This window comes from Mastigoproctus giganteus, chromosome 7 (assembly GCF_048544385.1).
Source record: "Mastigoproctus giganteus isolate SK-2022 chromosome 7, ASM4854438v1, whole genome shotgun sequence".
Classification (NCBI taxonomy): Eukaryota; Metazoa; Arthropoda; class Arachnida; order Uropygi; family Thelyphonidae; genus Mastigoproctus; species Mastigoproctus giganteus.
Window position 1 is genome coordinate 21,586,610 of NC_143581.1, and position 24,943 is coordinate 21,611,552.

Below are 24,943 nucleotides of genomic sequence, written 5' to 3' on the forward strand. Positions count from 1 at the left end.
CTTGGCAGAACTGGTTTAAAGATTGGTTTCGGAGGATGGAGAGGTGTATTGAATGTAGAGGAAATTACTTTGAAAAAATTAAATAAACAAAGCTGTATTGCAAAACTTTCCTAGTACCCTTTGTATATTGATTGTATCGAAAATAAGTAATGTTCTGAAAAAAAATTCAAAGTTTTATGTGTGAAACAACTCAACTTTATTCTTATTTTTATACAGATATATAATAATAATAATAATATTTATCATCAATTTATTATACATAGAAAGAATAATTTGAAAAATATATATAAAATTATATATACTAATTATGTAAACAATAAGTAATGTTCTGTAACAAAATTCGCGTGATTCTATCAGTATATTTTTTAAGAAAATAAACACATATTACTTGATACCTTCCAAACGTTTCGCGGACCCCCTGGAACTAGTTTACAGACTCCCAGGGGTCCGCAAACCCCAGTTTGGGAAACCCTGCTGTAGAGAACGGTTGGCATCGTGTGGAATCTGCAGTTGCCAGAAAGAAACCAAAGACCCTTTGTGAACTTCAGGAAGCCATGATTCGTGTGTGGAACCACAAATTATTAGTTGATTATCTTCAGAAATTGATGTTGTCAGTGCCTCAACGGTGTGCTTCTGTCATCAGGGCAGGAGGCGGTTCAACTAAATATTAGTTTGCAGCTAGTGAACTTTTCATTTTGTTTTCCATTTAAAATAATAACCTGAAGCAGATTGAGGGCTTTTGATAACATTTCAGCCCTAATTGTCATGTTTACCAAAACTGTTGTATAAAGGTTGCAAATGCTCATTTTAGAATATTTTGAGAGCACCTGTCGAATTACCTAGCTTTGCCTTAACTATTAATAAATATCTTTTGTTTATATTTCTATTTGTGATGCTAGTCATTAATGTAACATATCATTGTGAAAAAGGGTTAGAAATGTGAAATTCCTAGGTTCTTTGAACACCAATGTATATAAATCATGAATTATTATTATTTACTGATATGCCTGAAATGTAACACACTGTGTATATTTTGTATTAATATTATGAGAAACCCTGTGGTTATTGGTTTTCTCATAATATTCCTTAACAACTAAACTTTCTATGTACACTGTAAACTGTCAATGGACTGAAGCCAATATTGATACAATTTCAGTATGAACAGCCTTAATTTCCTAATGTGTTTACAGTGTTCTTTTTAAATTTATAATGGATTTGTGGTGCACAGATTGGTGAAAGTTTATGAAAAATATAATTAAATACAATTTTTGATTAATATAATATCACTATTGGTTACTTAATAACATTATGAAATACATCTCAACCACACTTTGTAGTGGCATGTCTGTAAAGGGATATAATAATTATTTCAAAATTATTATTGGGAAATTGATGGGAAAGAAAAAAAGTAATAGATATCTGCAATAAGGCCTCTGAGGTTGGGATTATTCATACCACCAATTTTAAACACACACACCAACCGTTTATGACTGATTGAATAATGAAATAAAATAAAATAAAATGATAGAAAAGACTGTAAAATAATATTTACAAAAAACTAAACTATAACAAAAATAAAATAAGTAAATAAGTTAAAATGCATTAAAATATAAATATAAAAGCGATAAAAAGACGATAAAAAACACTATTAGAGCTTTCGGAGGTGTCTGCCTCCTTCCTCAGTAATAGTGAGACTTAAGCGACACATCCTTAAATACTAGGTTCACGGCACACGTGGATGACCAGGCGCATACGCAGCATTCCTTTCACTTGTACCAGAACCGGAAGTGGTCTGGAGACGTGGAAAATTAAAACATTTATCTCTGGCCAAAACCACCGCTACATCAATAAATCTCCTACTATGTCTGAAGTCATCATGAAGTTTCTGAATCCATGTATTCAAAACCTTCTTTTGATACCATTTGATAATCCTGGACAAACGGGCATCTTTAAATGGTGCCTTGATCCTAAATCCATGTGGCATAAGATTATGATCCCTGCAACGGTAGGCAAACCTTAAGTGCTGTTGCTGTTTGGACTCAGCTATGCTATCTCTTTGGAACCTTCAGATGTGCCGCAAAACTGTATGGCCATAAACATTAACTATATCTGCAATAAGGCCTCTGAGGTTGGGATTATTCATACCACCAATTTTAAACACACACACCAACCGTTTATGACTGATTGAATAATGAAATAAAATAAAATAAAATAAAATGATAGAAAAGACTGTAAAATAATATTTTCAAAAAACTTTTAATTATTTACAGAAAACTAAACTATAACAAAAATAAAATAAGTAAATAAGTTAAAGTGCATTAAAATATAAATATAAAAACGATAAAAAGACAATAAAAAACACTATTAGAGCTTTCGGAGGTGTCTGCCTCCTTCCTCAGTAATAGTGAGACTTAAGCGACACATCCTTAAATACCAGGTTCACGGCACATGTGGATGACCAGGTGTACTCAGCATTCCTTTCACTTGTACCAGAACCGGAAGTGGTCTGGAGATGTGGAAAATTAAAACGTTTATCTCTGGCCAAAACCACCGCCTCAAAAAGCGGGTGAAGCCTAACTCCCTTGTCTCTGTTCATGCTATTGTTACCAGAGGATCCAATCCACAGACTTTCCAGCCACTTGCGGTCCCAGAATCTATGCGCCCGGTCAAGGATGACAGCGTTGTCGGGGGGGTTGGTATATAGGGAGGGCCCCAGACTTAGAACTAAGGTTTATAGGAAACCAATGTGTAGGGGCCAGTACACACATTATAGGACGGCACAGACTGTCCAACATAAAAATAGTGTGGCCAGAGCACTTTTGGGTAGGGTGAGAACACATTGCAGTACCCCTGAGGAGGGGGAGAAGAAAATTAGGCAAATCACAACAGATCTTATGAGGTGCGGTTACCCCCAGAGGGTCATTGATGAATACAACAGAGAGGAAGAGCCCAATCAGGTAGTTCCGCCTGTACCGCTTACCACAGTGTATGTTCCCTACTATCCGGGCCTGTCGATCGCATTGCGAGGATGCTTTGTGACGCTGTGTGCAGCTTCCAGGCCGGAGGTTGCACACAGTAGTGTCACAGGTCAAAGACCCCATTACTAGGGATTCTAGTAGTGGGGTCGTATATGAGATCACATGCCCGGATTGTGGGGAATGTTACGTGGGGGAGACAGGACGGCGTCTCAAGGACCGTCTGGGGGAACATTCACGAGCGATACGGACCGCAGAGCTCAATAAATCCGCCATTGCTGAGCACTATTGGGAAAAACACCACCAGATCTCCCCCGACAACGCTGTCATCCTTGACCGGCGCATAGATTCTGGGACCGCAAATGGCTGGGAAGTCTGTGGATTGGATCCTCTGGTAACAATAGCATGAACAGAGACAGGGGAGTTAGGCTTCACCCGCTTTTTGAGGCAGTGGTTTTTGCCAGAGATAAACGTTTTAATTTTCCACGTCTCCAGACCACTTCCGGTTCTGGTACAAGTGAAAGGAATGCTGAGTATGCGCCTGGTCATCCACATGTGCCGTGAACCCGGTATTTAAGGATGTGTCGCTTAAGTCTTACTATTACTGAGGAAGGAGGCAGACACCTCCGAAAGCTCTAATAGTGTTTTTTATCGTCTTTTTATCGCTTTTATATTTATATTTTAATGCATTTTAACTTATTTACTTATTTTATTTTTGTTATAGTTTAGTTTTTTGTAAATAATTATAAGTTTTTTGTAAATATTATTTTACAGTCTTTTCTATCATTTTATTTTATTTTATTTCATTATTCAATCAGTCATAAACGGTTGGTGTGTGTGTTTAAAATTGGTGGTAAGTAATAGATATATAGAAATAAGTTGGTGTGCTTTGTGATAAGTGAGAAAGAGGAAAGAGCAAATAGGTTTTAATCCTGTAGTTTGAAATCAGCCAGTTCCAGATAAAAGAGAAATAGTGAAAGTAGAAAAGTTAATAATTTAAACTGATATATCTAAACACATATGTGTAACTTGATCATGAGCATAAACTTTTTTGTGTAGTATGCTGAATTCAGAATCTGAAATCGATGTTCTTGACAAACAAAGCTGTAGTCAAAGTGAATCTCTTTCCACTGCCCATAACACTGAGTTAAGAGAAAACAGATGTTCATACAGATTGGAAGAAACCAGAGTTCACAAGTTAAGTCTAAATGAACATCCATTTACTTCGGTAGATGATCCTCTTTCAAGTAAGTATTTTATACCTCAGTGCTTTATTTTTGTGTAATTCTGAATTATTTAATTTATTGTTTCAATATTGCATTATTTTTATTAGTACTATAGTTATATTAGAATAAAAATAACATGAATATGAAGCAGCGTGAGACTGACTTGGTATTGGGATACAGTTATTGTGGCAAGATTTTGTGATAAAAGATTAACTCATTATGAAAAAATAACAAAAAACAATAATTTTTGACAAGTCAGTCAATGATATATTAGATGACTATTTTAAGAAGCTTATTACAATTAAAGCTGGTGATAACATCACTTAGAGGATAAAGATATCTTCATTACTTTTATATATATATATATATATATATATATATATATATGAAATTAAATTTATGAAAGTGTGAGCTGCTCCCAATACAGTCAGCTATGTTCTGTCTCTGTTTTTTTCCTGATTTTCTGAATGGATCTCATTGTGTGCAACCTTGAATCTGTTTTTATAAATAGTATCCTGAAAATTGTAATAAACAATCTTATTTTGCATATCATCATATCCTTCTCTTTCTCTTGGTGATTCCCTTCTACTTCTCCCCCCCCCCCCTCTCTCTCTCTCTCTCTCTCACTCTCACACTCTCTCTCAGGGTAACTCAGGATTTTTTTTTTTTTTTTTTTTTTTTTTGGCTGGCACAGCATAAACCTCAGGCTTCCTTGCACCGTATAGCTAATAATAATAATAATATCATGTTCACTAAATGTGTTTGCATAGCAATGAGTGATGTTTTCCTACTATGGGCTTGTTCTGTGGAGTGAGATTTTTTCATAGAATTTAAAAATTTTTTTAAAATTGTAAACAGTGGTCTCCGACAGTTTTTAAATTCTGTACAGTGGGATCAACTGACGATGTTACCAACGGTAAATTCTAAGTGGGAAGCATTCAAGGAATTAATCGTGGATGCTACTAAAAGTTTCATACCTATTAAGAAATATTGTTCAAGGTTTAGGCCTAAATGGTTGTCAAATGAACTAATGAGACTCGTAACAGAGAAGAAAAATGCATGGGATGCATATAAATTATCAAGCGACTCAGAAGCCTATGGCAGATATAAGTTAATCTGTAATCAGGTCACAAAGGAGGTACGGCAGGCGAAGGCAGATTACGAGAAATCCTTGGCAAAAGATGCTAAGAAAAACAGCAAGGATTTCTTTACTTATATAGCAACAATCAACCCCCCAGCAACATAAACCCCCATAAACATCCACAACTACTGGTACAAGAATTAATCTTTATTGTACGTAAAGGCACAATACAATGTTCAGCTGCACACACAAACACTTACAAGAACAGTTCACCTAGAGACAACCCAAAGTTTCTTACTCAAAGAATCAACTGTCTCCTAACAATGTACACGATCCTGACTAGTTGTATAACTAAGATGAATCTGATTGGTCCACTTGACATCGATGGTTCGACTGTTGATGATCCTGCTCAGATAGCAAACAAACTGAATGAGTATTTTGCATCTACATTCACACATGAGGAATTATTAAGGTTTGAAAATGGCAGAAGGTTATCAAATTGTAGTAGGATACTTAATGATTTTGTAATAACTGAGAGCAAAGTGGAGGAGAACTTGTTGAAGTTAAATGTAAGAAAAGCACCTGGGGTGGATGGGATCTATCCAGTTATATTAAAGGAGGCGGCAAAGCGACTAAGCAAACCCTTAGCCATAATTATGAGAGCATCCTTGGACTCAGGGAGGTTCCCACTGACTGGAGATGTGCAAATGTATCCCCAATTCACAAAGGGGGATCGAAGGGTGACACGAGTAATTACAGACCAGTTAGTTTAACTTCTGTTCCGGGTAAAATAATGGAGTCACTTGTTAAAGATGCATGGCAGGATCATCTAGACAAGACTGCAGCAATAATTCAGACACAGCATGGGTTTGTTAAGGGAAAGTCTTGTCTGACAAATTTGATAGGATATTATGATGTGGTTACAAAGGAACTGGATGCAAAAAATAATTTTGATATCATATATTTGGATTTCAGGAAAGCTTTTGATACTGTTGCGCATGGAAGACTATTGCACAAATTGGAGCAGAATTGTATTAAGAGTAAGTTGCTACAATGGATAACAGGATGGTTAAGTGCGAGAAGACAGAGGGTGGTAATCAATGGGTGCTGCTCTTCTTGAACTAATGTTATTAGTGGAGTCCCACAGGGTTCGTGTTGGGTCCACTGTTGTTTTGTATATTTATCAATGATATTGATGAAGGTATATCAGGCTTAGTGTCGAAGTTTGCAGATGATACAAAGGTTGGCAGGGTTGTTAATGACAGTAATGGCAGTGTGCTACTGCAACAGGATCTAGATAATTTGGGCAGATGGGCTAAGAAGTGGCAACTGAAGTTTAACCTTGACAAATGCAAAGTACTGCGTATGGGTAGAAGTAACCCCAGAGAAACGTACCAACTGTGTGGTACTACACTTAAGGTGGTAGAAAATGAAAAAGACCTGGGAGTAATTGTGCAGTCAGATATGAAGTTTTCTGAGCAATGCAGACAGGCTGCCAGGGCAGGTCATGGGGTTTTGTCAATGATATATAGGAATTTTGCTAGCAAGGAAAAGGAGGTGATTGTCACTCTGTATAAGGCAGTGTGACCACTGCCTTATACAGAGCCATGCCTTGAGTACTGCATACAGGTCTGGAGGAATCATTTTAAGAAGGATGTAGATTTTCTTGTGCGTGTACAGAGAAGGGTAGCAAGATTGGTGAGGGGAATGAAGGGATCCTCTTACCAAGAGAGGCTTAAGTTCTGCAAATTGCAGTGGCTGGAGACTAGGCACCAGCGAGGTGATCTGATTGAGGTGTATTAGGCGTTGAATGGGATAAGCATGCTGATTTCTGATGGGATTCTTCCACTTGTTCAGATTACAAAACTAAGGGGACATAAATTCAAATTGAGGAAAGACCTGTAGAATAGATGTGCAGAAATTTGCCTTTAGCCAGCGGGTGGTTAATTGCTGGAACAAACTTCCACCTGCTGTTGTGGAAGTTGATGGGTTAAATAAATTTAAGCAGGAACTGGACAAACATTTAGAGGGAATGGTTGTGTGAATGTTTTTTTTTTTTTTTTTTTTGGCTGATGCTACGTAAGCTCATACACTTTGCTTTCTTTCATCACATGCCACGATTATTATTACTATATTACAACAGCCATGAACATTACTCCGTTTCGAACATAATGCAAATTATCACAACGGACAGAGACAGACACTTACATTGGTGGCAATCTGGTCTAGCAGTGAGTGCTTTTGTGTTTTCACAGTTACTGCATTAGGGCCTCCATGATGTGATTTTATTACTTTGGCAGACTGGCATTTAAATGAATGTTTGTCAATTTGTGTTATGTTCGAAATGCAGTGGTCATCTATTTTTTCCCTCTTGGTTTGTCCTGTATCTATTTTTCTTTTGTGGTTGGTTTATCATATCATTTTAGTGATATTTCGTGCTTTTTTGGCCTTGACGTGGTCAGGTGGTGCCGATCTGAATTTATTATTTATTGATTTACTTACTTTGCCTGTATTTGCCCTATACTTTATATTTTCAAAATTTTTAGCACATATTCCTTCCATTCTCATTCCATTTCTACTTCTTTCTTTGTTATTTATTTGTTTCTTTGCTCATTTTCCACCTTTTTTTTTTTTTTTTTTAATATGTTTCTTTATATATTTTGCATTGTGTTGTAGGATATTGCTTATGCAGCCACTTACATTCTCTGTAATCTCTTTCTTTCTTTATTTTTGCTATTAAACATTATTTTTACAGTTTAATTTTTATGTATGTATACAGGTGCTAAAGTTCCTCCAGATTCCTATAATATAGAAGGAAGGTCTGCAATAGGATCTTTTTATAGCCCACACTGTGAAATCAAGGATGATACAATCAGCTCGAAATCAGCAAATTTTTGTATAGTTGACCAGGTGGGAAAGTTAGAATTTTACCATCATTAGAATTTTAAAATTGAAGGCATTTTAATTATTGATTGAGTGTGCATTGTAATCTACTTAAATATTTGATATTAGATGAGAATTTAATTGTAAATATATCATCAAAGGAATTAATTATCACATAATTGGGAAAAGACATTACAGTGGTACCTTGGATTGCGAGTAACTTGGTCTACGAGTGTTTTGCAAGACGAGCAAAAATTTTTAATAAATTTTAACTTGATAAACGAGCGAGGTCTTGCAATACGAGTACAGTCAGTCCTCATATAACATGTGTTTACACTACACGAATTCGATCATACACAATTTATAAATATGCGAATGATAGCTTATATAACATGAACTGAATTCGCTTATGCACGATTCTCCTTTGTGTTTACAAGAAATGGCAGTCGAATGCAGAATCACCCCAACCGAACGCAACACGATAGGAATGAAGAGGAGATTCTGAAAATGTATTTATGTTTTTTATATCAGTGAAGGGGAAAAACATTTCGCCATAATAACGTAAAAACCCACACAATTCCAGCTATCGGCATAATTGAAAATGCAATTAGATCGAGTTTACTACCAGTTTATAACAGATTCCACTAGCAGAAACGTAACTGGAAATTGTTTTTATTGTTTTATGGTAGTAACCCCTAGAAATGTGCTTTAGTAAAAATGTGAGGTGTTAATAGTGTATCTCTGCCTGCCTTTACGGTGTTGTTTATTCAATTGCTACACGCGCGCAGCTTTGTTTATATGTATCAAGTGTGCCCCCTCATTTTGTAATAGTGCGAGCGATGAATCTGTTTAACGACAATGCAATGTCATATTTCCGTGAAATCCTCAAGAGGAGGCAAGTGTCATTGGAGAGGTTCCTTGTTAATGTCACACAAAAAGAAAGAGTCAACAGATAGCAGTGATTCCGTTAGTGACAGTGAAAGTCGTCCTACCATAAATCCGATTGCTTTATGTATATTAAATTTAAATATTAAAAATATGAAAAGGTATGTATGTATTTTGTATTAATCATTTTTACAGTATATGAATATTTTTGAGTTTTGGAACAAATCATCTGGGTTTCCATGATTTCTTATGGGAAAATTCGCTTTGATATACGAGTGCTTTGGATTACGAGCACGTTTCCGGAACAAATTATTCTCGCAAACCAAGGTACCACTGTACATAGTTTATATCCATATGGTAAAATTTATACTATATGTATAATAATAAAGTAACATTATTTATTATACCCGTGAAAATTCTTAACAAACAGGTTTTATTAAACTCTTGTACAATACTAGCTCGATACTGCACTAATTTGTTAGCAGGTGACTTTTAATATTGTCTCATTAACTTAAATGATAGGTGATTCTTATCATATAGTGTATAAACACCACTACCACTTAATGGAGGCTTAAAGCTGTAACCTCCCCTTTCTCTGTCTTCTTCTTCTTCTTTTTTTTTTTTTTTTTTTTGTTTCTTTTGCATATTCCTTGGAGATCAAAGAAAATGCCCTACAGTAATGCCGAGAGTCTGTGTTTAGTTGGTAATCACATATGTGTGAGAATTGTTTGATAAATGTAGCATTTCTTATATTTGCAAATAAGTTACGAGACCCTTTGTTCTTTTGATGTATCATTCTTTATACAGTGAGTCATTGCACAGTTTGATTTTTATTATTATTATTATATATTTATTTATTTATTATTATTATTTTTTTTTTTGTAGGATATAGTTCCTCCTGAATTACTTTTACGGTATCTTAGCATGACCGATTCTGCCAGAGCACAGACAATTGATGCAGAAATTGCTCGCCATTGTGCTTATAGTTTGCCTGCTGTAGCACTTACACTTGGCAGGAAATACTGGCCCTGTTTGAAAGAAACTTATGAACTGTTAGCAACTGAAACACAGGTTTGTAATATGTGTGTGGTTAATCTGTCTTGAATTTAGAAAATAGAACCAAGTCTGTCGTAGATTTATTAACTTAAGTCCTTAGTAAATATTAAGGTAATATTTATCAAACGGGGAGGATATTAGTAAATATCCTCCCTGTTTGATAACTGTTAATCTTGTAATTGGACCGTGCATTATATCACTTTATTTTGTATTATTTTATTTATTTTCTAATTTATTTTATGATTGTTATATTTATTTCATATTCTCCACTCATAATTGTCCCTTTGGCTATATGTTTTCAAAAAAAATTATGTACTGCATTTTTAAACCAGTCTAAACATATCTTCCAGTTTAATTTGTGGATTCTTCAAATTTGCAGTCCAACAAAAATTTCTGCTTTGATTTTTTTCATATGTTAGTAATAGGAATTTAGTGCAAGCATACTTAAAATAATTTTCTTCTGTATTTGGTGCTTGGATGAACTGTTTCATTAAACCTTAAACCTAGCTTTATATGTAGATGAAGCAACATTATTTTGTTTTAATGTACTAGTGACTTGTTTCTTTTTTTTTTTTTTTTTTTTTTTTTGAACCCAGTGTCTTGGTGGCCACACTTTCCTTTCCCAATGTTCACTTCTTGTTTGCCTATCCCACTTGCACAGACAATACTTTGGCAGACTGGCATTTTTGTGTATCCAAGTTGTTGGCTGAGTATCATTTAGCTTTTTTTTTTTTTTTTTTGCCAGTGCAGCAAAAGCTTGTAGCTTCCTTTCATTATATGGCTAATACTATACCTTACAGAGGCTAACAGGTACTTATTTATAAGATGTTTTACAAATCTTCAGGTAAAAGATTATGATATGAGCATTTAGCCTTGTATGGAGCTTGTATTTAGCCCTGAGAGCACAAACTATTTTAATTCATTTGTGAGGTATGGAAGCAACAGAGTGATTTTTTTTTTTTTCCAGATCCAACAAGCTAGCTTGTAGGTAAGTGTCTTCAAGAAGTGTAGGTCTTGTCATTAGTGAATTTTTCTTAATTTAATTAGAAGATTGTTGAATTATTGTGGACATTCCCTGAAAACATGTTTATTACATATGTGGGCTTGTTTCATACTCAAAGAAAGGTGCCATTTTGTTTGGTCTTCTTCTTTGGCCTATATTATAGCTAATGTTGCTAATGCCAAACAAATATTCTTAATAGACAACAACTGTCTGTTGACATTTTGCATTAAATATACTCTAGCTCTGAAGTATTGTATCCAACTCCCCTTTTCTCTTACAAATTCATCATCACAAGGTTCTTCTCTGAGAGAGAGAATATTAAAATATAGCAAACATGTAATTTGATTTTCTTTTCTTTATGCATTTCTTGTTGAACTTTTGAACTCATCTACTACTTGCTTTTGCAAAGTTACAATGTTACGTGTAGTCAGTCATTTTATGAACGAGATTGCAACAACTTACTTATCAGTGAGTATTACAGAATAGTGACTGTTTATATTTATTATTATTATTTTTTTTTTCCTTTTATGAAAACCCATGTATTTAAAAAATAATTCTAAACTCTCCACATACTAGCCACCCATAATCCTCATGCTTAATTTTTTTACAAAAGAAGCTTAACATTTTTGTATTTTTCTTTTAAATGTGCTGAATAGACTACAGGAATGTATCCATCCCTGTAGGCTATTCATCACAGTTTTGTAGTCTATACTTCTTTCCATTATGAAAGAGAACTCAGAACTCCTGAGTTCTCATAACTACAGGAGTCTGGGTGCGAGGTTAGCCTGTGCGGACGAAGCTCCTTGAAGCTCTTGGAACAGAGAAGTTTTTCCTGATTTATTTTCTGATTTATTAGCTTAAATTGTCATATTAACTTATTTTCTAGAGTAGCTCTATATTCCTAGTTACGATACTTAGTTTAAAGTTTAACTTAGACAGAGATTTTGTAGGTATTACTTAGTATCGGTAACGGTATCAAATCCATGTGTTACAAATTGAACGAGAGGTCTTTTTTTAACCAAATTTAGTCGATTTATTAACCAATTGTTATATCAAATTATCTTCTATAAGTAGATTATAGACCTAGTCAGGATCCTTAGTTTATTCTAAATTGAGATAGCGAGATTTGGAAGCTAATCAATACTTACGAGTCCGTAGAAGTACCGTTCGAGAATTCCCGCCATTTTTACACGATAACATAAGCTTAGTGTAGTATAGTGCATAATATAATATTGTCAATTAATCAGTAAATCTATTAATCTTGATAAACTTGGTTGTCAATTAAATTGTATTTTTAACTCTATATATATATATAACGACTTAATCGTAACAAATAATTAATACATAACTATAGTGGTACACGTGATACGGAAGTTGTGTAAAGGGAACTCGTAGAAAACACTAGATACCAAAAAAATATATATATATAACATAACTGTTTTGGTATATAACTTAAGGATTTAATTTTTGTTTTGAAATTTTATTGAATTAAATCGGAATCATGACTCTGACCAGAGCAGCAAAGCAAAAGGCTCAAGCTAATGGGAGTGCTGTGGTTCAGGGGAGAACTGAGGGGGGCAGTTGCCCTCTGAATCACAGTCTTTTAAAATGCACTGTTTGCTTGATGTTTGCGGAGCAGTCGGGTACGGGACATGATACTGCCAAGGGGGATGTCTTTGTGGGTGCACGATGTAAGGAGTGCAAGGAAATCAGGCGACAACTCAGCGTTGTTATGGGCCTTTATGAGAGCTTGAAGAACAGGGTGGATGCCCTCGAAGCAAATAAATTGAGGGGCCCATCAAGCTCTCAGCTGCCCACATCAACGCCAGAGCTTGCACTTGGTCATCTTGCAACACAGAGGCAGCCCCCAAGGCAGAATGCGCTGGTCCCACAGGAACTAGTAGTTGTTGGTGACTCTATTGTCAGGGAAACGGGGAACATGCTTTGTAAAAAGGATAGGTGGAATAGGACCAGGGTATGTCTGCCAGGGGCAAAGGTTGATGACGTTGTAGAGCAGATATCATCTTTTAAGGGCACAAAAGGTGATATAGTTGTACACGTTGGCACTAACGATATTAAGAGTAGGAGACCGGCGGAATTACTTAGCAAGTACAGGTCACTGTTGAAGAAAAGCCGTGAATTAGGGTTGAATTTGAAAGTGTCTGCAATTCTGCCCAGACACGATAGGAGGGAGTATATGATGAGAGCCTTGTCGATCAATTCGGCCCTGGAGGGATTGTGCAAGGCTCAAGGGGTAGATTTTTTTCAGCCTGGACTGTACTTGTTAACAGGAGAGATTGCTTCTACGGGGATGGGATACACTTAAATAGAAAGGGTGCAAGAATTTTTGCTGATGCTATCGAGGCAGTGTTAGGTGGGTCGGAAAACTGCTAGTTGGGAGGGATACAAGGACTAATAGATTAACGGTAGCCACTGGCAGAGGTGGAAGTGATTCTTGCACTGCTTCTATCGAAATGATCAGAAGCCTGAAAAACAAGATGCAGGATATTTCAGAGACTGCTGGGAGTCATTGCGGTACAAGTAAACACATGGGTTGTGTTAGGGTAGCTAAGAATAGAAACAGGTGCATGTATACCTGCGTGTACACAAGTGCTAGGAGTGTGGTAAATAAATTTGATGAATTTGAGGTATTGCTCAAAACATCAAAGGCAGATATTGTTGGGATATCAGAGACGTGGTGTCACACAGATATAAGGAATGCGGAACTGGAATTTGGGGAATACAATGTGTATAGAAAGGATAGACAGGACAGGAGGGGAGGAGGGGTAATGCTATTAATTAAGAAACACATAAAGTCCAAGGAAGTGAAGCCAGTCGACATCGATGGACAGGGCAGTGTCGAGTCAGTTTGGTGTGACATAAGCATAGGGAAATCAAAATTGAGAGTAGGAGTGTGCTATAGGCCTAATGACTCTGATGAGTATAATAAGATATTGTACAGGGAAATAGAGTGGGCCAGTAAATCAGAGAGTCTTATAATGGGGGATTTTAATTTCCCAGATATTGACTGGAATTTGTGGGTTGGTCACTCACACACTAGCAAGGCTTTTGTGGATTTATTGGATGATTGTTTTCTACATCAGCATGTTCATGAGGCAACAAGAGGGAGCAATACTCTTGATCTGATTATCAGTAGTGATTCTTCATGCATTAAGAATCTGCAGATAAATGAACCACTAGGTGGCAGTGATCACAGTGTGTTGAAGTGGGATTTACTCAAGGAGGTAACTACCATCAGAGGTAAAGGGAAGGGTTTTTGTTTTCGTAAAGGCGACTAGCATTCATGGAACTAATCTTGGAGGCTACCAAGCTTTACATACCAACTAAGAAATATTGTTCAAGGTTTAGGCCTAAATGGTTGTCAGATGAACTAATGAGACATGTGGCAGAGAAGAAAAATGCATGGGATACATACAAATTAATGGGTGACATGGAAGCCTATGATAGATATAAGTTGGTCTGTATCCAAGTCACAAAGGAGATTAGGCAGGCAAAGGCAGACTACGAAAAATCCTTGGCAAAGGATGCAAAGAGTTCTTTACTAATTTAAACTCAAATCCTTGGCAAAGGATGAAAAACAGAAAAGAGTTCTTTACATATTTAAACTCAAGAAGGAAAGGGATGAATCAGATTGGTCCACTGGATATTGATGGTTCAATAGTTGAGGATCCTGCTCAGGTGGCTAACAATCTAAACGAGTATTTTGCATCTACATTCACGCATGAGGGGTTATTCAGGAAGGAGAATGATGTAGGTAAAGTAAACATTGGCAGTGAGCTGGATGATTTTGTAATAACTGAGAGGAAAGTGGAGGAGAGATTGTTGAGGATAAACATAAAAAAGGCACCTGGGGTGGATGGGATCTATCCAGTTATATTAAAGGAGGCAGCAAAGGAAGTAAGCAAACCCCTAGCCATAATTATGAGAGCTTCTTTGGACTCAGGGGAGGTACCCATAGACTGGAGATGTGCAAATGTAACCCCAATTCACAAAGGAGGATCAAAGGCTGACACAAGTAATTATAGACCTGTTAGTTTAACTTCTGTTCCAGGTAAATTAATGGAGGCACTGGTTAAAGAAGCACTGCAGGATCATCTAGACAAGAATTCAGTTATAGCTCAGACGCAGCATGGCTTTGTTAAGGGCAGGTCTTGCCTGACCAATTTGATTGGATACTATGATGTAGTCACAAAAGAACTGGATGCAGGGAATAACTTTGATATTATATATTTGGATCTTAGAAAGGCTTTTGATACTGTTGCACATGGAAGACTGCTGCACAAATTGGAGCAGTGTGGCATTGGAGGCAAATTGCTGCTATGGATAAGGGGATGGTTGAGTGGCAGAAGACAGAGAGTGGTAATCAATGGACACTGCTCAACGTGGACTAATGTTATTAGTGGAGTTCCTCAGGGCTCAGTGTTGGGTCCGTTGTTGTTTTCTGTGTTTATGAATGATATTGATGATGGGATATCAAGTTTAATGCCCAAGTTTGCAGATGATACAAAGGTTGGCAGGGTTGTTAAGGACACTACTGACGCTATGCTGCTGCAACAGGATCTGGAAAGGTTGAACAGATGGGCTGAGAGGTGGCAAATGAAGTTTAACATTGACAAATGTAAAGTACTACATATGGGAAACAGTAACCCCAGAGCAACGTATCAACTCTGCGCTACTACACTGACAGTGGTGGAGAATGAAAAGGACCTGGGGGTAATTGTGCAGGCAGATATGAAGTTCTCTGAGCAGTGCAGACGAGCTGCAAGAGTAGCTCATGGTGTCTTGTCAATGATATACAGGAATTTTTCTAGCAGGGATAAGGAGGTGATTATTCCCTTGTATAAGGCAATGGTTAGGCCACATCTTGAGTACTGTATACAGGTCTGGAGGCCTCATTTCAAGAAGGATGTAGAGCTGCTGGAACGGGTACAGAGAAGGGCAACAAGATTAGTGAATGGAACAAAGGGTTGCTCTTACGAAGAAAGGCTTAAGTTTTGCAAATTACAGAGTCTGGAGACTAGGCACTGGCGAGGTGATCTGATAGAGGTGTATAAGGCTTTGAATGGTTTGAGCATGCTCAATGCCAATGGGATTCTTCATCTTGCTCAGAATAATCACCTCTGAGGGCATAAATTCAAATTGAGGAAGGACAGTTGTCGGATAGATGTGCGGAAATTTGCCTTTGGCCAGCGGGTGGTTGGTTGGTGGAACTGACTTCCATCACTTGTTGTTGAAGTTGATAGCCTAAACAAATTTAAAGCTCAACTGGACAGGTATTTCGAACGAACGGAGGGGTGAAATTGGAGTGGTGTGTGTTTTTTTTTTTTTTTTTTGTTTTTTTTTTGGCTGATGCTGAATAAGCTTGCTTTCTTGCATCATATGCCTCTACTAATGCTAATGCTAATATCGTTGCAATATATCATTGACCCTTCTTCATTCAAATGGGGAACCATTCTTTTTCACACTGTCTATGCCATGAAAAGACTGTTCCTGAGACCACCAGAGTCTTGGATTTCAGTCTGTTAGGTAGAATTTAAATCTACCTAATAGACTCAAATAATAAGACTAATAGATTAGGTAGATATAAATCTCTCATGAGATCATCAAGCTAATTTTATGTAAACAGCTGTGATCCAGAGTTGTGAATTTCTTTGTCACGATAGTTTATGTCATCCTCTAGATCAATCACATGTCAAATTTGGTCCCTCCTTAGCCAGGAGCAGCAGTGCATAGCACACGCTTCTTGAATAGACCAGGGTTTGAGCCCGTGACCACCAAATATGGAGGATGCGGAAAGGTCAGGGAATGACCACCGCATATCCCCGGAACAATATGGCCTTAGTTGCTAATGCTCCTAAAAAAAAAACCAAATAACATGTCAAATTCAGGATCTGACAGCTTATGTTCAGGAACAACTGGTGAAGGTGATACTGGAAGTTCAAGTTCATGGTGTACTAGTCTTACAGCTGAAGTAATGTGAATATTTTTTGTTGGAGTACACAGTGCTTTGCTTGTTCTTCAAATTATAATCTGCTACATTTATGGAACCAAAGTATTAGTAATTAATATGATCCCAAGGTTCTCTCCGTTGCATGAACTTCAAAAATGTTATTTAAATGTTATGCTTTTCTTTTTACCACATTTCCTCAATGTAGAAATGTGGTAAAAAGTGGCATGGTGGAAAGGTGCAAAAATGTAACAAAATATATTTGGATTATTCACACTATCATGAGTTTGCCATTGTCAAAGACACAGTATATGAAAATTACATTAGAAGCAGATACTGGTTAGCACGGTACTAGAAACTGAACGCAGAAGGAACTCTTTGCAGGTTTATATACTGCAGATCTCATCATGGCTAAACACATCTGGGCATGTGTATATATGGAATGTGTAACTAAGAAAACGATTCATACTGTTTATGAAAAAAAAAGCAGTAAGTTATGTGTTAAAATAGTTTGAATTTTTAGAATTATCACTAAAAGCACACTCAGAAACACTATTAATTTTGGAAACATCAAAATCTATGCAGACTAGTGTTATTAAAAGTAATTGCACCATTTAAGATAATAATATAAGATAACAAAGTTATTTTATTATTTCAGATGTTTTAAAAAAGTCTATCTAAACTCAAAATAATTTACTAAACAATAACCCATTGCATTCCCCTCCTTATGAATGAACAAAATTGCAATTGTTGATAATCATGCAGAGTTGGTTAACACAAATATACTAACAATTTTTATTCTCCAAAACTTGTGTATAATAGAAATATGTTGAAAGTTAAAATTTTTGATTTCAATAAATGAACATACTATCTCTTTTATCAGTATTTACATTTTAATATTTATTAGGGTTTTAATTCACAATGGAAAGCAAGACGTACTGTTGCGTCATCAATGCACCAGTTGGCTGTTATTTTGGGTCCAGATCTTGCTGCTCAGGATCTTTTGCCTATTTTTTCTGGATTTCTTAAAGACTTAGATGAAGTTAGGATTGGTATACTTCAACACCTTGCAGACTTTCTGAAGGTTTGTTTGTAAACGGTTTATTATTATTATTGCTGGTAATTTATATTTGCCATATTCTTTATTTAAATTGTAGCTTGTTGAAAAGTTGCTCTCCATAACAAATTTTGATTTTTAACTGAACTTTAAATAGTAATTGTTATTATTATTTGAGCAAATAAATAAACTTTTAGGAACATTTGCAATTGCATAAAGTACTGTTACCTTTAGCATGTCTGCCCTTGAACATATTAACAACTCTACTTCTAATGAACCTTGATTAGACCGGGGTTCAAGCCCGTGACCACCAAATACAGAGGATGCAGAAAGGTCAGAGAATGACCACCGCATATGCCCGAAGCAATATGGCCTTAGTTGCTAATGCTCCTAAAAACCAAATAACAAACAAACAAACTTCTAATGAATGCATTTTCATGAAATTTTATATTTGTCACTTTTAGAAGCATTTGTCAAACAATTCCAGATTTCATTTAAATCGGACAAACAGGAATGCAACTTTTTTTTCATTAACATCCTGGATAATCCATATATAATTAGCTGAAATGCTAGAAATTGTTTGTGGCAGCGTACCGATGCAGGAATGAATTTTTTTATTTTTTTGCTATTGTTTTACTGTATATATAAATAATGAATTACAGTAAACCCCCGCTATTCGTGGAGGTTACATTCCTGAGAAATGCCGCGAATACCGAAAACGCGAATACTGAGTTATGGCTCCCATAGTAATAAAGGGCTCCCAAAGTAATAAACTAGTCCGTTCCAAAGTATGAAATACTGTATATAAGAAAAACTAGTCTAAAATTTTGTCTATGTATGTATTATATGTACCTTCATAATATGACTATCTACATAGACAGTACATAGTGGCATAGTATTTAGGTTCAGGTGCCACCAGTGGTTTCCCACATCTGCACCATATGTACTCTGTGATGAAATGCAGAACTACTGCACAGCCAGAAAAAAGTGTAATGTCTGGTTAATGTAGTATTGTGCTTTGTTCTGTTGTTGTGTCTGGCTGCTTGGCCGCGGGGCCCCTACTGGGACTCCACGTTGCCCCTACTGGGACTCCACGTTGCCCCTACTGGGACTCCACGTTGCCCGCCACAACCACTGGGAGGTGAGCCAGGCTGCCCATTATACTCTGGCTGCCTCTGCCAGGGTTGCCTGAGCTACCTGAGAGAAGCCATAAAATAAATAAATAAATAAATTATAATAAAATAAAAAAAATAAAAATAAATAAAATAAATAAAATAAAAATCATAAATAAAATAAAAAAAAATGAAGAGTGAAAAAAAAAGAAAGAAAAGAAAAAAAGTTGAGGCTGTAAAAAAAAAGGAAAAAAATAAATAAAAATAATAAAATAAAAAGATAAGAGAGCATATGGGGGGAATAAGAGAAGAAGAAGAGGTCAAATGTGGGGAACAGTATTTGGAGTGGACCAAAGAGGGAAGGCAGTCCACTCTAAGGAAGAGGATGGAGAAGGGAGTTGAAAATTACAGGAGCAGGTGCTCTGTGAGTATCCTGCACCCAGGGTAAATTGCATTATCCTATCCCAGTAGGGGATCGCAGGGGTGGCACGTTATTCTGTTCTGCCCTGAGTTCCGCAAGTCTTGCTCTTCTACAATTGAAAACAGCCTGGGCGTAGCATGTTAAGGCTAGGTATGTGGCCTCTTCTTGGAGTAAAGTTGACTCCTGATTGCGGGGGTTTCCTTGAATCTCTGTGAGAAATTGAAGTCTGGCATTGTTGTAAGTGAGACACTCGTACATAAGGTGTTCCCAGGACTCCTCTTCACCACAGTGGCAATATGAGTTATTTTCTATTCCCATGGCTGTTAGTTTTTGCTGGAACGGTCCATGGCCTGTAAGCAGGAAGGTGACTTGCAATCCAGGCGAATACCAGGGAGGAGGCTTTGGGGAAGTCCGACTAATTGAGGGAATAAACCTTTGGTGATTGCTCCTTTAGGCGTTGTGTCCCATGTTTCTTGCCAGAGGTTTTGAAGGTGGTCCGCAATTTTTCTTCTTTCCTTATAGACAGTACATAGTGAAATGCAAGCATATGGCATCGAAATGAAAATAAGAAACAATTTAATATTAAATGTAATATTTATTAGAAATTTCAAACCGCGCCTTTGCTAACTAAAAAGCTTATCCCACCAGTGCTATCACCAGTTTCGCTAAAGTGTTGATAAAGGAGTTTTGCCTTTTCATGAACGATGAGTGAACTTAACGGAATTTTATTTTGAGTTCGGTCTTCTATCCACAGATTTAAAGCTTTTCCATTTTTTCTAATTTAACATCACAAGTTGCAGAGCAAATTTTTGAAGCAGTTAGCACGTTTTCACGGACACTACGGCAGATTTTTTCTTCCGATTTTTTGATTGATCGTATCGTTGACTCATTGATTTTATAATGTTTTGCCACGAGGAGACACTTTCACCATTAGAAAATTTGTCTAATAACTCAATTTTATTCGCTAATGTCATCACCTTCTTTGATATTTTCACATTTCCCTTGTTATTCTTAGCCATATTTTTGTAGGAGTTAGAAAGAACTTGTCCACAATAAAGTCACTTTCTTCTGTTAACACACTCGAAAAAGTCTGTTTTACACTGCAAAACAGTAGATTTATCACTTTTGTAAGCATATCAATTTATAAATTGATAAATTTATTCAATTTATAAGCATATAAATTAAAAGCAAACGAGGAAACCTTCCATGACAAGCGTATAACACATACTGAACAAGGATTAGCGAGAAACATCCACGCTCGCGATTTTGTCACCCCTCCTCCCCACCCACTGAGCGCTGTTTTAACCGGGAAAGATAATTTTAGCCATGCCCATGTAATTTTATGGGGGGAAATGTTCACGGCGCTTTAAAATTCACATTTTTTTAGGTTTCATTTTATATTAAATCAGCGACCGCGAATACAGATTCCGCGAATAGGGGGTTTACTGTATTGCTATTTGTTTGAGTAACACATAAAATCCACAAAATGCATATTGTATTTAGAGATAATGCCATTTTTAGGCAAATTTCCATATATATATATATATATATATATATATATATACACACACACAGAGTGTCCCAAAAGTCACTGCATATTTTCTTGAAACAGTGTGATTTTCAAATAAATTTCATTACGATAACTATATTTATTCTTTTTTACATAAAACAAAGGTATTTGCAATGTGTGCAGCATTTTTTGATGAAATCCAAAATAACAGCTTAATGGGTCACATCTTGTTCAGTGATGAGGTGACTTTTCACACTTGTGATAAAATCAGTCACCACAATTATCCTATCTGGGCTTCTCAGAAACCCTAAGTTCGCAGAATGGCATAGAGACTCCCCTAAAGTAAACGTGTGGCTTGTGATGACGAAGTCAAAAATTTATGGATCTTACTTTTTTGCAGAAGCAACAGTCACTGGAACTGTGTACCTTAATGTGCTTCGGCAGTTTCTTGAACCCCAACTTCTTGATGATGGTGTTATTTCAAGTGTAGTGTTTCAGCAAGATGGGGCACCATGTCATTATGCTCGAACTGTCCAGGAATACTTCAACAGGTGCTTTCCGTATCAGTGGATTGGACATGAAGGACCTTGGGTGGCGAGTTCTCCAGATTTAACTCCTTTGGATTTTTTTGCTTGGGGTTTCATAAAATCAAAGGTTTATCACAGGTTTCAAGATTTATCTGACCTTAGACAATGCATTGGGGGGGGGAAATACAGGAAATTACCCCTGAAATGCTTGCCAATGTGTTCCACAATGCGATTTGAAATTTGCAGGGACACTGATGGGACACATGTGGAAAGAAATAATTAAATCCTTGACCTTTGTATGTAATAATTTTTTTTTTTCTTTCTGTTTCTAACTTGAATATTGTATAAAAATAAACTTGTAATCATGCTATTAAGTCATTCTCAAATTCACCAGATTTCACCAAATTATTCAGTTATTTTTAAGACACCCTGTATATGTTAACCACATTTCCATATATATATATATATATATATATATATATATATATATATATATATTCACAGTGAGATCCTATTTTATTTTATTTTTAGTGTTTGTGTATGAATATATATTTGAACAGGATGCATTGGAGCCTAACTGTACTGTCTAGCAATTTGGTGTGCTAGCAGGTGCTCGTTTTGCCTAAAGGTCTACATTGCGAATTTAAACTAACCTAAACTAATCTAAAATGGGAAAAACTAAATGAATATAAGAGGAATATAGAACATTAGAGGAAATGGATTTTTTTTTTTATATATATATATAATAATGATTTGAAAAAGGAATATTAGTGAAAGCTAGAGAAGGGGGGGGATTAGGAAAGAATTACGTTCATTTACTTGGCCATCTCTCTGCTACTTCATCAGGAGCTTTGAGCAGAGAGATAGCTGTACTAAATGAATGTCTTGTGCATACCCGTTTCTGTAGTCCCAATAACACAATAACAGTTTTATTAAAATTCATTAACATTTTTTAGTAAATTTCATTAACCAATTTTAGATATCTTTTTTTATAATAAAGTGTGCCTATATATTAAATTATTTTTATCTTAGATTGGCATTTACAGTAAACTGGGATTGGGACCCAAAGCCCAATGCGTATGCATCAGTATAAAGGTATTTACTTGCAATCACTCTGGGTGGTGGTCAGTATAAAAAGATCACTTATCGATCCATGGTGCTGACTTTATACTGTAGAGTGCTGTAGCGGCATCTGGTCTATTTTGCCTGTCTGGGTGTAATTGCAATTAATTTTTTGATTAGTTTATATAAGACTAAGGGTATTTTATGTGTATTAAAGCATATCAATTAGGTTTGTATTAGTTCCAGAAAAGTGTTTTTGTGGTGTTATGGATTATAGGTAAATAAATATTGGAATTAATCTATGAATTTAATCAATTCATAGATTAAATGTAGTTTTAATGTACTATTGTTAGATTTAGACAGTTCATGCATGCTTCATGTGTATTGTTATATAAGACTCGTGATTGTTCCACTTCTGTTAGTCATAAAAAATAATCAAACATGCCTGTATTGCAAACATAATCAACAATTATTTTATTTGCTTGTCTTTTAGAACACTTACAATTATTAAATGACTGACATCATAAACACAACCAATGAACATAGGTGATGTACCTCTTTCTGATCACTTTATTATCTCCATTTTAGATTTAGTTGGAAACACTCAATGTATTTTACTGGACTTGGATGAGATACCATCACAATGCATCCTCCATGGCAGCCGAATCAGCATGATATGTTGCCATCTGCCTCTTTTTCAGAGAAGTCTAAGTTTGAGTCCTGTCAAAGGTCAGAGAAACTTATAAAGGCCTCTTCTGTTGGGGCTGGCAGGGGAAATAGGGTTTCCACGTTAATTTTTTTTAACCAACACAACATGCAAATTGTCCTGTTTGCCTGCTGAAACAGAAAAAATAGATACGGGTGTGGAAGGCATAAGAAACCATTACATTAGACTATATAATTCCCTGAATATTCCAGATGTTTTGCACCAAAATCATGAACTCTCTGTAACAGAAGAGAGTGAATTAGGATGACCATCACAATCTCTATATTTACTCTTGTGTTATGTATTTTTTTTAACTAATACAGGGAATATGTATGCCAACACATGCTGGTACTTTTAAATGCACAGAAAAGTTGAAATTCTTCAGTTGTTCAGTATATTATTGGCTGGTTGGGAAAGTAAATTGAATATGAAGACATATTTTACCTTTTCTTGTCTCAATCAATCAATTGGAGGGGGGTACCCATAACAGTGACACCACATAGAACACTCAATTCATCGAGAGGTGTCATTTCAGAGTGGGACCTTCTCGACGTTACCAAGGAGGAAATCTGCTCAGAACTGAAACCACAGGGAGTTATTGCCGCAAAGAGAATTAATCTGCGTAGAGATGGGAAACTTGTTAAAACTAGAAACATAATCCTTACTTTTAACTCTCCTTCGTCTCCTGAGGAGATTAAAGTTAGCCACATCAACTCTCCAGTACGTCCATACGTTCCAAACCCTGTATGGTGTTTTAAATGCCAGAAATGTGGACATTCTCAAATGGATTGCCGTGGAGTCCTTGCATGCGCTCGATGTGGTGTAAAGGACCACGAAACAACAGCATGTTCAGCCACAAAACCCACCTGCATTAACTGCGAAGAAGAACATCCAGCCTATTCACGAGCATGCCAGAGGTGGAAAGAAGAAAAAAATCCAACGGCTGAAGGCAGAGCTGAACATATCATACCAGGAGGCAAGGAAAGTGGTGATACCTCTAAATATCACCAAACCCACCTACGCCCAGAAGGTAGCAGGGAGCTGTTCCATTGGAACTCATACAGACGTGACCATTCCTCCAGAAGAGTCATTCACTCCCATCGCACGTTACCTCTTAAGCCCACAAAAACCTACACAGAAAGACCAATCAGCTGCCATTCCTATATCGATACCTCCTAATGCTCCAGAAATAACAAAAGCAACTTTCAAAGAAGACTAAGAAAGTTGAAGTATCCCCTAGTACCCAAGAAAACATGGATGTCGTGGTGGAGGTACAAGAAGATTCAGTCCTGGAACTCTTTGCTGAGGAGGAAATGGACACTGGACAGCGTCCATACTTTCCTAGGAAAGATAAAGCCAAGACTGACAAAAGTAAGCCCTCAGCACCTCAGAAGCCATGTGATGGACCCACCAAGCCAAAATAATGGTTACATTCGTACATTGGAACTGTTGCGGATTCTGGCAAAACAAT

The 24,943-nt window shown here is 36.4% G+C and overlaps 1 protein-coding gene across 4 annotated transcripts in view; it reads left to right on the forward strand.

Moving 5' to 3' along the window:
- LOC150082631 (serine/threonine-protein phosphatase 4 regulatory subunit 1-like) overlaps positions 1 to 24,943 on the forward strand; it is a 677,709-nt gene that overhangs the window by 604,840 nt on the left and 47,926 nt on the right. For all 4 annotated transcript variants that reach the window (XM_090377553.1, XM_090377552.1, XM_090377554.1 and 1 more), the window contains 4 exons: positions 4,035 to 4,222; positions 8,062 to 8,192; positions 9,936 to 10,121; positions 17,985 to 18,161. In XM_090377553.1, the coding sequence (XP_090233679.1) occupies positions 4,035 to 4,222; positions 8,062 to 8,192; positions 9,936 to 10,121; positions 17,985 to 18,161 (682 nt within the window). The remainder of the gene's footprint in view (positions 1 to 4,034; positions 4,223 to 8,061; positions 8,193 to 9,935; positions 10,122 to 17,984; positions 18,162 to 24,943) is intronic.